The sequence below is a fragment of the Anabrus simplex genome, chromosome 4 (genome assembly GCF_040414725.1).
Source record: "Anabrus simplex isolate iqAnaSimp1 chromosome 4, ASM4041472v1, whole genome shotgun sequence".
In the NCBI taxonomy this organism is placed as follows: Eukaryota; Metazoa; Arthropoda; class Insecta; order Orthoptera; family Tettigoniidae; genus Anabrus; species Anabrus simplex.
This window is the reverse complement of record NC_090268.1, coordinates 416,728,346-416,741,360: the sequence shown is the minus strand read 5'-3', so window position 1 is coordinate 416,741,360 and position 13,015 is coordinate 416,728,346. Positions and strand designations below refer to the sequence as shown.

General features: G+C 40.3%; 1 protein-coding gene across 1 annotated transcript in view; it reads right to left on the bottom strand.

The window, feature by feature from the left end:
- Window positions 1–299: 299 nt before the first annotated feature.
- LOC136872782 (uncharacterized) overlaps window positions 300–13,015 on the bottom strand; it is a 46,956-nt gene continuing 34,240 nt past the window's right edge. The window contains exon 4 of the mRNA XM_067146624.2: window positions 300–520. Coding sequence (XP_067002725.2) covers window positions 377–520 — 144 coding nt within the window. The 3' untranslated portion in view covers window positions 300–376. The remainder of the gene's footprint in view (window positions 521–13,015) is intronic.

The window sequence follows — 13,015 nt, the reverse complement described above, 5'->3', positions numbered from 1 at the left end:
CAATATTTATTGTGATTTAAACTCGAGTCAACGACAGAAGAAACTTCTAGCACTCACTGGCATACTCAAGCACAACGCACCAACAATCATAAAATGTCAGAACTAAAACTCCACGCCCAGGTTTGTGCACAACTGCCAGTAAAATATCGTTTCATTTCTATTCTTTTAGTCTTTCCTTTTCTAGAATTTACCTTTACCTTCTAGGGAGAAAGGTAATGTCATAACCGCGTGCGCGCTTGAGGCAAAAACCAGCTATTCTCGGAACAGGTTAGAAATGAAAAAAGGATCAGTACAGGACATTAAGGATAACCACTGTGACTTTTTATTTTATTAGCTAATCGTTTTTGGAACAACTATTTACTAAATACTTCATGTACTATTCATCTAAACTTTGGATTCGTTTTGCCATCAACTTCATAGTAGGCGTCTTCATGTTTGGAAACACCACCTGGCCATCTTGAAGATAATCATTGTATGCGACCTCAGCAAGAACCTCCATTTCAATACGGTGAGCAAGGATCTGGAAAACGGAGAAAACAAATTGCATTGTTTTAGTTGTCAACACTCGTTACGACTCCTACAGCAAGTGACTCATACAGATCTGTAGTGAGAATTACCAGATGAAGGATGTTGTGTTTATAAAGCGAAGTGAATCACACAGATCTTTAGTGAGAACGACCATCTTAAGGAGGTGGTGACTATATAGTGGTGTGGCTCCTACAGTAGGTGACTCACACAGATCTGTAACGAGAGCGATCAGCTGAGGGAGGCGGTGTCTATATAGTGGTGTGGCTTCTACAGCAAGTGACTCACACAGATCTGTAACGAGAGAGACCAGCTGAAGGAGTTGGTGTCTATATAGTGGTGTGGCTTCTACAGCAAGTGACTCACACAGATCTGTAGTGAGAACGACCATCTTAAGGGGGTGGTGACTATATAGTGGTGTGGCTCCTACAGTAGGTGACTCACACAGATCTGTAACCAGAGAGACCAGCTGAAGGAGTTGGTGTCTATATAGTGGTGTGGCTTCTACAGCAAGTGACTCACACAGATCTGTAGTGAGAACGTTCATCTTAAGGAGGTGGTGACTATATAGTGGTGTGGCTCCTACAGTAGGTGACTCACACAGATCTGTAACCAGAGAGACCAGCTGAAGGAGTTGGTGTCTATATAGTGGTGTGGCTTCTACAGCAAGTGACTCACACAGATCTGTAGTGAGAACGTTCATCTTAAGGAGGTGGTGACTATATAGTGGTGTGGCTCCTACAGTAGGTGACTCACACAGATCTGTAACCAGAGAGACCAGCTGAAGGAGTTGGTGTCTATATAGTGGTGTGGCTTCTACAGCAAGTGACTCACACAGATCTGTAGTGAGAACGTTCATCTTAAGGAGGTGGTGACTATATAGTGGTGTGGCTCCTACAGTAGGTGACCCACACAGATCTGACGAGAGCGATCAGCTGGAGGATGTCTGGTGTCTAAATAGTGGTGTGGCTTCAACAGTATGTTATCCACAGAAATCTGTAGTGAGAACGACCAGCTGAATTGAACGATGGGGACACAACGCCAAGTGCTCTCACTGCACAGCTGGAAATCTCATGCCTTAACTGTAACATAGCATGCAAAGAGTATCCTTAGGTTGCCTGTCACTCCCGTTAGTAATCTCCCAATCCGATAAGTATAGGGCTCCTTCGTCCTTATTTCCTTTACCTTAACATCTGAACTTCCTCAAATCATAAGACAGGAGTAAGCCTAAAATAATATAATCGTGAAACAAACCCTACTATGTAATTCGCTGAGAACCAAATATAACGGAGGAAAAGTTAGAGACACAGAATAACGCATGCATAGGTCCTAAACCTATTAATAATTACATATAAGCTCGCCAGAAGGCATTATTAGACATTTTTTTACAATTACAGCGAATTCAGCCTATGCCTATCCCATGCTAAAAAATATGTTCAAACTTATCTGTTCTCTTTGCGTCTTTAGCTCCTATATCCAGGCCGGCTGCATAAATTAGTGCATCACTGCACTATTTATTTCCATGGTTGCAGACCCTTGATTCGACTCCGTGCTGTAGTTCATGGTTGGTTTCGTCTGCTTGAATGGCTCGTTCTATGGAGAAGTCCCTTTCCGTTGGAAGATCACGTTTGGAGGAAGATGTAGTTTCGTCGGAAAATCGCGTTTTATTGTTTACTGCATTTATTATTATTATTATTATTATTATTATTATTATTATTATTATTATTATTATTATTATGTCTTTATTTGTGGCGACGTTAGGGCTCTTGGCACTCTCTTACACTTAACCACATTATGCGGCTCGATAATTAATACAACCTTAATATTCAAACTCAACACACAGAATATATTATAGTAACATAACAATACAGACTAAAACTAAAAGATCTACATCCTAAGTCTAAAATGAACAAAATTAATTCAATATTAACTACTCTACGTGGAATTCATATAATATAACAGTAATTAATGTAAACTTTTGGGAACTATTTACTCAAGACATTCACTCACGCATTCACACTTAACTACATAATATAGCCTACGTATTCAAGAGGAAATCTTTAGACTACCTTTTGAAGGTAATTAATGAGGAACAATTTCTAACTTCAGGGGTAAAGCATTCCATATTCTAGCGCCCGACACAAGGAAAGAATTACTGAAGGCAGATGTATGATGTGGAGGTATTTCAATTGTTGACCCAGAACGCGTGTCACAATCATGAAAGGAAGATAGAAAACGGAAGTTACTGGAGAGATATTCATGTATATTTTAGTCAAGAGTCGATAGATAAGGGTGGATACATGCTGATTTCTCTGCTGCTCTACTTTTAACCAAGAAAGTTGTGCATAAAAAGGGGATACATGCGAGGCAAAATTAAATGAAAAAATAAATCTAATGCAGGAGTTTAAGCTATCTGCAGTTTCCTATTTTGTTCACTGGTAGCATCCAGCAACACAACATCACAATAGTTAAGAATTGGAAGTATCAGTGTTTGAACCAGTCTTATTTTTAAGTTGAGAGATAATACGGTCTGGTGAAACTTAAGGGGATGAAGTGATGAATGAAGTTTCCTGCATACATTAGTGACATGCTCATCCCAGTTCAAAGTTTCATTTATAGTGACTCCAAGGCTTTTTACTGATTTACAGAATGGGATAGCAACGCCATTTAGTTGAGTAACTGGAAGTTGTAGACTGTGTAAATGGGTGAGCAGTTTTCTCTGCCCTAGTATGATAGCTTGTGTTTTCGTTGGGTTGATGGAGAGAGAATTCTCTGCTGCATAACAGCTGATCTGCTCTAAGTTTCGGTTCATATTTTCAATAGCTGCATTTATGTCATTCACTTTTGTGGGGCAGTAAATTTGAATGTCGTCGGCATAGAGATGGTAGTTGCAGTTTTTCCAACTTAGAAGAGATGTCATTCAAATAGAAAATAAATAACAGGGGGCAGAGTATAGAACCTTGCGGCACACCATTAACTTTGTACTTCCACTCCGTTCGCTTTTCATCCACGATAACACACTGTCGTCGGTTAAGGAGGTAGGAAGAGAACAAATTGAGAGCAGCGTGGCTAAGATGGAAGAAATGCAATTTCGCTATTAATATGTCCGTACTGATAGTGTCAAAAGCACTGCTGAAGTCTAGGAGAATGACCACGGTCACTTTACGTTCATCCATTGCTTTTCTTACGTCATACGAAATTTTTAGAAGAGCAGTAGATGTACTATATCCTTTTTAAAATCCAGATTAGAAGTAATCAAGTAACGAATGGTGCGTCAAATATTGGAGCAGTTGTTCATGCATGAGATTTTCTAAGAATTTCGAAAGTGAAAAAAGTATAGTATAGTCAGATGGAGAATTTGTTAGAGATTTTTTTGGTACTGGAGAAATGAAAGCATCCTTCCAAACAGTTGGGAATTAACCTTACGAAAGACATGAGTTACATATGTGGGTTAAATATGGCAATACTACATCTATCAAGGTAACGACGAAGGATATCGGGATGTCGTCCACTCCGATTGCTTGTGATTTGATTGATGTTAGTTTTCTCCTTACATCAGTTTCATTTACTTTACGAAATTTGAACAAAGGCCGTTGTGGTAATGGAATAGATTGAAGATAATTTATTGTTTTTTGTATAATATGAGGATGGCTACTAACTATTTCTCTATTAAAGTGGGCATTTAATTCATCTGGATTTATGTCATGCGTATTGGAGTTTGTAGTTTGCCTCCCAATACCTACGGATCTGAGTTGTTGCCAGGTACTTTTTGTGGTCATGTTACTGGCTAATTGTTAGAAGTACGCATATTTTTGTTTCTGATTATTTGTTTAACTCTATTTCTAAGCACACGGTACTTTTCAAAAACGTCAGTTGATAATGTCTGCTTTGTAACATCTGTATAGTGCATCACGTTAAGCCATTGCGGACTTAATGTAATTTGATAACCATGGATCAGCTTTGCGAGTCACCCTAGCAGTAAGTTTAGGTACGTGTTTGTTATATAATCCCAACAATAATGTGTTAAACCTCTTTACTTTTTCGTCATTGTCAGTCAAGTGGAGTATTTCGTCCAACGGGCAGAGAATAGCGTCTTGTATTAATTGTTGAGGATTTAACTTGTCATGTCTCTATAGGTTATCCACTTCGGCTTTGTTTTGGGAACTTTCGAAGAATAAGCTAAATATATGAGATCGTGTTAGGATATACCTGGTACAGAAGTTTGTCCGTGTTTTAGTATTTTCTGAGGATTGTTTGTGATGAGTAAATCTATTAGAGTGTGTGAGGATCCGCTAGCCGTATGCACGTGGTGAATAGGGTTAAGTGGCAATACTGACATGTTACAAGAGGTCAATATGTTCCGTAAACGATTTGCTTCAATGGAGTCTATAAACAGGTTTGTGTTAAAGTCGCCATATATGAGTACATGTTCGTAGGTAGGTATGAGTCTTAGTAAATTTTCTTCGAAGTCGGTGAAGTTTCCTGGTTTTGGTGGTTTGTAAACAACTCCAATAAGTACTTTAGTCTTATCAACAGATAGTTCAACAACCATATATTCAGTTAAGGTGTCAGTAGATAATGTCGAAGTTTGTATAATCTTTCCCGTTAAATGGTTTTTGTAGTATAGAGCTACTCTTCCTCCACGGCGCCTCGGTCTATTGTGAAAAACTGCATTAAATCATTCTGTATTTACCGTGTTTAGAGGGACCGAGTCCTTCAACTAACTCTCACTAATCGCTACAACTTTCACCATGCTTCCTTCAAAAATAGCTTTCAGTTCAGTGTGATGGGCAATTATAAACTGAGCATTGACATGAGCACAAAATAATGAGCGGGGAAAGGACGAGAATTCTCTCTCCAGGTGACTGCGGGCGGGGTGAGGAGTCAGGGAAAGAGAAGGGTAGGAGGGTTCAGTATCAAGGTGGTGGTCGTTTACCCTGCCCAGGGAGAAAGCTACATTACTACCTGTGTTAGCCATAATCAAAAATAAACAAAGGACAACTTACTATGGTTTCCTCTTGTATGCGTAAGCCACTTGAATCATTTAAACATTCACTCACACTAAATTTATAATAAAACCACTTATAATTAAAACGTAAATCCATCATGAGTCATGTACGCTACTCTACTTGTCACCTAGACCTGAAATAACAGCGTTTAGTTCCGCTTTAGTGGTCACTGTAAATGTGTTTTTGTTTTTTCCTACAACTATGATTCTTCCTTCCTGAGTCCAAACTGTCGGGATATTTGATGTTTTGATGTTGGTCATGTTTTATTGGGAACGGTATTTATTGTAACCTTAAAAACAAAAGAAGTACAGATCGATCAGTCCTTGTAAAATTGTAGTATTCGCGAGTCTAAGTATTGCATTAAATGGATTTAAGATACCTAATTATTACACGACATATGATATGATATGATATGATATGATATGATATGATATGATATGATATGATATGATATGATATGATATGATATGATATGATATGATATGATATGATATGATATGATATGATATGATATGATATGATATGATATGATATGATATGATATGATATGATATGATATGATATGATATGATATGATATGATATGATATGATATGATATGATATGATATGATATGATATGATATGATATGATATGATATGATATGATATGATATGATATGTACAAAACATTATCATCTGGCGACCGCGACTGGAGAGTTCTGGCCGTGTAATTATCCTATGAAGGTAAAATAAGAGAAAACTTGCTTCGCGGTACACCTTTCGATTTCGACCGACGTAAAGACATGGCTGCTTTAAATGTATTATTGAAAGAAAGAACATAGTTACACCGTTTATTTACAAGAGCGTTTAACATATTCCAGAACAAGATTGCTGAGGAAAATGTGACGCAGGAAGATGTTTTCACCAGTTTTAAGGTACTCGAAGATAAGGCCGATCGACTGTTTACACTCGATGAGAGAATCCATGAAGCTTGGCATACCAATGAAGGCACGGACGAAGATGTAGCTGTGGAGTATGAAGAAGTCGAATCATATCGAGATAAGTGGACAACAGTGAAATGTAAGTACGAGAAATTCAATGAATGTCAAATAACGTGTGATGCTTCTTCCATAAGTTCGAGTGTTTCTCAGACTAGCAAATTGGTTAGTAAATTGCCGAAGTTATCGCTTGTGAAGTTCTCGGGAGATATTAAGCAGTGGTTATCATTTTGGGCACAGTTCAAACGAATACACGAAAGTAGCGAGCTCGATGATGCAGAAAATTTCTCTATCTAAGAGAAACTATGACTCCTGGGACAAGGGCTTATGAGCTTGTGAATAGTTTTCCACATATTCCTGAAAATTATAGTAAAGCTGTTCAGTTGTTAAAAACACGTTATGGTCGAAAGGATTTATTAATAGAGATTTACGTAAGAGTGACTGCAAAACCTTCCCTGTCAGTGTTGTATGATCGAATTGATGTTAATGTTAGGTCGCTAGAACCAATGGGTCTAACTACTGACAACTATGCTCCATTATTATTTCCTCTCGTGGAGTCTTGTTTGACTGATGAATTGATCCGTGTATGGCAGAGGAGAGGTGATAATATGCAAGAAGCTGGGTCACAAGAAAAGCTCAAAGGACTGTTAGAATTTCTGAAATCTGAAGTAGAAAATGAAGAATACTTGCAGCTAACTAGGAAGATCAGTGATATTAGTGTGGGTAAAGCTCAAACATCAAAACCTTTGAGAAAATCTGATGTTCCAACTGCTCAAGGTTTAGTTTACACTAGTGGTGTAGGTAAATGCATGTGCTTTCTGTAAAGTAGAGACTCATGCATCATCGCAATGCCAGCAGGTAAAAAATATGACTCTCGAAGAAAAGAAAGCTAGACTCTCCCAGAACGGTGCATGCTTCAAGTGCTTCAAGGTTGGGCATGTTGCAAGAAAATGTTATGCTCGCCTCTCCTGCAATGTATGTAAGCGGCAACATTATCCGGCCATGTGTGATCTTTCAGACAGAAAAGTTGAGAAAGAGTCGCAGGCTTCACCTCAGTCTACGTCAGTAACTAATTTCTGCATTAATTCCTCGTGTATCTATCTTCAAACTGTCTTGGTTAAAATAGTGCATGGATATAATCAGGAATTTGTGCGTGTCCTTCTGGACTCTGCTTCGCAGCGTTCTTACGTGAAAGAAGAACTGGCAGAGAGACTAGGTCTTCAGGAGATTAGAAAAGTGAGTATGAGCCATGCTGTGTTTGGGGGTATTACTGGGTCTCCTGTAGAACATCGTGCATTTGAACTTGTTCCTCAGAATCTTGATAATTCTAATCAGTTGAGACTGACTGCTCTTAGCCAGCCTGTTATTTGCAGTCATGTTCCTCGCCTTACAGCAGAACACGTGATGAAACTGGGACTGTCACACCTAGATGTGGGGAGAGATAAAGAAATAGAGATCCTTATCGGAGCAGATTTCCTAGGGTCAATTCTCTTGAATGAGCGTAGAATAGTGGGAGATTTGACGGCAATGTTGACTACATTAGGGTGGACGGTATTCAGCAGAAAGCAGCGCTCAGGTTGTGATGTGAGGGAAGCGACACCTATTCTGCTGAATATAGAGAAAGTGAATGACCTGTGGGAACTGGACATTTTGGGGATAGAAGATCCTATCACTGAAAATAAGAAATGTCAACTGGAAGAAGACCGTACAGATAAAAGAAGATGGTAGGTACGAAGTTCGACTTCCATCATATATGAGACAGCAGAAAAGCGGCTAGAAATTACAAAGAGAAAGCTTGACAACAACGGGCTCTTAGAAGAATAGAAGTTTTTCAAGGCTGGCTTGATGAAGGGATAATAGAAGAAATTCCGGGTGATCAGGCTGGAATCTGTGGGCATTATCTTCCTCATCGAGCTGTCGTCAAGAATTCTGCAACAACACCAGTGAGGCCAGTCTTTGATGCTTCCACGAGAAGAGGTAAGAATCCTTCCCTCAACGATTGTCTAGAAAAGGGTTCCAATCTCATCAAACGAATTCCTTCTCTCCTCCTACAGTTCCGAAAGAAGTCAGTTGGGGTTATTGCTGATATCCGTGAGGGGTTTCTGCAAAATTTCAATAGCACCAGAAGATAGAGATTTTTTTGAGATTCCTGTGGGGCAAGGAAGAAGTGAAAACCTATAGGCACAATCGAATAGTTTCTGGAGTGACATCGAGCCCTTTTTTACTGGCAGCGGTGATTGACCACCTTCTAGACCAAGCCCTGCATAATGCTCAAGATGAAAATAAAGTGACTGTTGGTATTATTAGACAGCTTAAGGACAGTTTTTATGTTGATAATTGTGTGACAAGTGTCTCAAATGAGGAGGAGCTGGAACTATTTGCCAGTACTGCTCAAGAGGTTTTTTCCCAACACAAGTTTTAGCTCAGAGGTTGGGAGAGCACTGATCCTTTGCATGAAGATGATTGTAAGTTGTCACCCGTCCTTGGAATAATGTGGAATCGCAAGGAGGATGTGCTTCGTTTGAAGTGTGAGCCTGTGGAAAATATTTCACAAGAGAAGATAACTGAAAGGATAGTGCTGTCTACTGTCCATCGGATTTATGATCCGATAGGATTTTCGGTGCCCATTATACTGCTGCCGAAGCTTTTACTACAGAAAATAAATGAGGTCTCTTGGGACACGGAAATACCTTTGGAAATGATAACCACATTTGGAAAATGGCTTTGTGAACTTCGAGAATTACATCAGTAGGAGATCCCCAGAAAATTCCCTGAGGTATATATAGAACGTAGCCTTCACGTCTTCTGCGATGTGAGTCGAGATGCATATGCCGCAGCGGTATTTTTACGTACGCATACGGAGTCAGGAGTTTACGTCCAGCTCCTTCAAGCAAAATCAAGAGTAGCTCCTTTACCCCGGCCGACCATTCCTCGACTCGAGCTGATGGAAGCAACAATAAGTGCTCGATTGTTGTCAACTGTGAGAAAAGATTTTGACGCTGAGTCAGTTTACTTGTGGACATATTCTACGACAGTCTTGACATGGATACAGCGTGAGATCCTTTGGTCAGTCTTCGCTGAGAACAGGGTTTGGGAAATAAGACAACTGACTCAAAAGGAATCTTGGAGGCATGTGCCTGGTACAGTGAATCCTGCTGATCTGCCTACTCGAGGATGTGGGACAAGAGAACTTATAACCTCCACATGGTGGGAGGGGCCATCCTGGTTGTACCTTCCAGCGGAAGAATGGCTTCAGATTGCAGCGCCAGAAATGGAGATGAAATTATGCACGAAAGAAGAAAGACTGCCACAAGCCTCGTCGTCACAGAAGATCCATTAAGGTCAGACTGGTACTACAAATATTTTTCTCGATTTCACAAGATAGTGAGATTGATTGGTTGGATCAAACGGTTTATTTTTAACTGCAAGTCTAAAAGGAGGAAAAGTGGAGAGCTGAGTTGTTCAGAATTGGAAGACTGAGAAAGAACAGTTATTAAACTTATCCAAAATGAGAGTTTTCGAGGACCTGAGGATCAAAAGCTGATTTCAGTTGTACCAATCCTGGACGAACATGGTATTTTGCGGGTGAATACGAGAGTATCAGAGAGGGAGGATAAATTTGAGCTTCGTCAGCCCGCTGTCTTGCCGGGAGATCACCCTGCTGTTCAACGACTTATTCATGGTACTCATGTTCAGAATTGTCATGTAGGCCCACAGACTCCGTTGGGTAATCTCAGAGAAAGATTCTGGATCTTGAATGGAAGAAGAGTCGTGATATCATGTGTGCGAAAATGTGTTATTTGCAAGAGATATAAGAGAGACTAATGGTTTCTACTCTACCTCTACCTCACGATCGCGTGAGAGATGCCAAGATTTTCGAAGTAGTTGTTGTTGACTTGGCCGGCCCGTTGATTGTGAGAGGTAATCAGAAGATGTGGGTATGTTTGTTCACATGCGCTGTGTACCGAGCAATACATTTGGAACTGCTCGCATCGCTATCTACAGACCCTTTTCTTCAAGGACTACGAAGATTTATATCACGTAGAGGAAGGGCTTCGACGATTTATAGTGACAACGGAACAAATTTTAGAGGTGCGAGTAACATGATGGCTAAGCTTAACTGGCAGCAGATGGAGTCTTATTGTAGCATTCAAAGAATTGCATGGAAATTTAACCCTCCCACAGCCTCGTGGTGGGGTGGTTGGTGGGAGAGATTGATCGGACTGTTGAAAGACATGCTTCGTAAAGTTCTGGAAAAATCTTCCCTGACATGTGAACAATTAATGACTGTTTTATGCGAGTGTGAGGCAGTTATCAATAGCCGACCCTTGACTGCAGATACAGAAAATCCTGATGACTTGAGACCAATCACACCAGCGGTGTTTCTGCAAGAGGCCCATGAGATAGGTGTACCGGATCTGGATGCGATGGGTGGACCTCAACTGAGGAAGAGAGCAGCCTATCGACTGCTATTGAGAAATGAACTTCGTCAGAGATTTCGAAAGGAGTACCTTGGCCAACTTCAATTGAAACAGAAGCAGCATGACAAATTTAGCAAGGGAGATGTTGTGCTCATTGAGGTGGACAATCGTAATAAACTAGAGTGGCTGCTGGGCATTATCGAAGATCTGTTACCTGGGAAGGACGGTCGTGTAAGAGTTGTGAGGCTTCGTACGAAGAGAGGAGTAGTCATGCGACCTGTTCAACGTCTGATCCCGTTAGAATGTTCCCTGTCATCAGTTGAAGAGACCGAACACAAAATTGATGCCTCGAAGAGAGAGGCAGACTTAGAGGTAGACCGTACTAGATGTGGAAGAGTGGTGAAGCGATCTGCACGGTTTCTGTAATGACTGACTGTTGCTAATTTGTTGAATGACTGAAAATTGCACGGTGGGAGAATGTCGGGATATTTGATGTTTTGATGTTGGTCATGTTTTATTGTGAACTGTATTTGTTGTAACCTTAAAAACAAAAGAAGTGCAGATCGATCAGTCCTTGTAAAATTGTAGTATTCGCGAGTCTAAGTATTGCATTAAATGGATTTAAGATACCTAATTATTACACGACATATGATATGATATCATATGTACAAAACATTATCACAAACGTTGCGCATTCCGAGCTAGTCTCGGGCTCGATTTAATAGATCTTTTCTTGTAACAGTCAATGACTCCGTAACCAACAGTTGGGTAACTTTGAAGTGTTTCTTATTGCGCCAGACACGATCGCGAACATGAAACTGGACGAATTTAACTATAATCGGCCTGTTTCCCGAGGTCACGACTTCCGCAGCTGATCTGCGTAGAGGTCCCAATCTATGACAGCGATCGATGTCATCCATCGATATGTCCACTTGCAGGTTAGATTTTACTGTCTCTAACACATTTAGCTCAGAGTATTAGTCTATTTTTTCTGCTTACACTTACTGCACTTGCGATTATTGTATTTGTCGATTAAAGTAATCTTCCTAACTTCGAGGAGCTAGTTACCCTCACAACTTGCTCGCGATGAGCCTGATATTTACTTTCTATTGTCTATGGAGGCACATGCCCCGTATTTCCGTTGTGCTAATGCTACCGACCTACGCCTACGATCCACACCGTGTGTCATTCAGTCTTAAACAGTGACAGCATCTATTGTTTCTCCTCTCTTTTATAACATTTAAGTACGTACGTACATACATACATACATACATACATACATACATACATACGGTATCTTTACTTCCACCATAGTACATACCATAGGTTAGGGTGATAGAGATAACAAGCCACTACTGCCTCTATGTCTAAATTTACAATCTATTAAATCTACTCTGTAGCATCCCACACATGCGAGGATATCCAGCACCACGTGTAAGACGCTACCTTAACTACTACAAGTTACACTAACATCCTAACTAGCTTATTCTACTGCCTAAAACTAAATTAAAAGAACTGGCTGGTCGTGGTATCTCCCCTGGTAAGGAAAACTGCCCGTCTAACCAGTAGACACCACGACCAGCCCCGCCTCATGTGGTCAGATACCGGAAACCAAGGGCAACTTGCTCACAATGTGTTTTCCTCTCATTCTTTGCGTGATAGACCACATGAGGTGGAAGCCAGTCCATCGTGTGACCCGTCACATTCTTATCTTCTGCCCAGCCTGTTGTATACGACTCAAATTTCTTTACATTGCCAGCATCCTTCCTTGCTTCTCCCCCTTTCCCCACATGCTGACATGCTTAATCGTTTTTACCATGGGGTGGGTCAGTCTCAACCCACCCTTTCACCTCTTATATCTCGCACTACCCATCACGTATCTTCCAGACTGCTCTTTCTCACTTACATACTCCTTTCTACTCCCTCACCTAGTGTTCTAGATATCTTCGTACAGTTCTTCCACATTATTTACATCTTATACCCTGCAATCCACATACTAATTGTTCATTTTCTTAAACTGCGCCATAAATTTAATATTTGTACACGTCTTTACATTTACTGTCTCAGCCTTCCTTCTCCTGC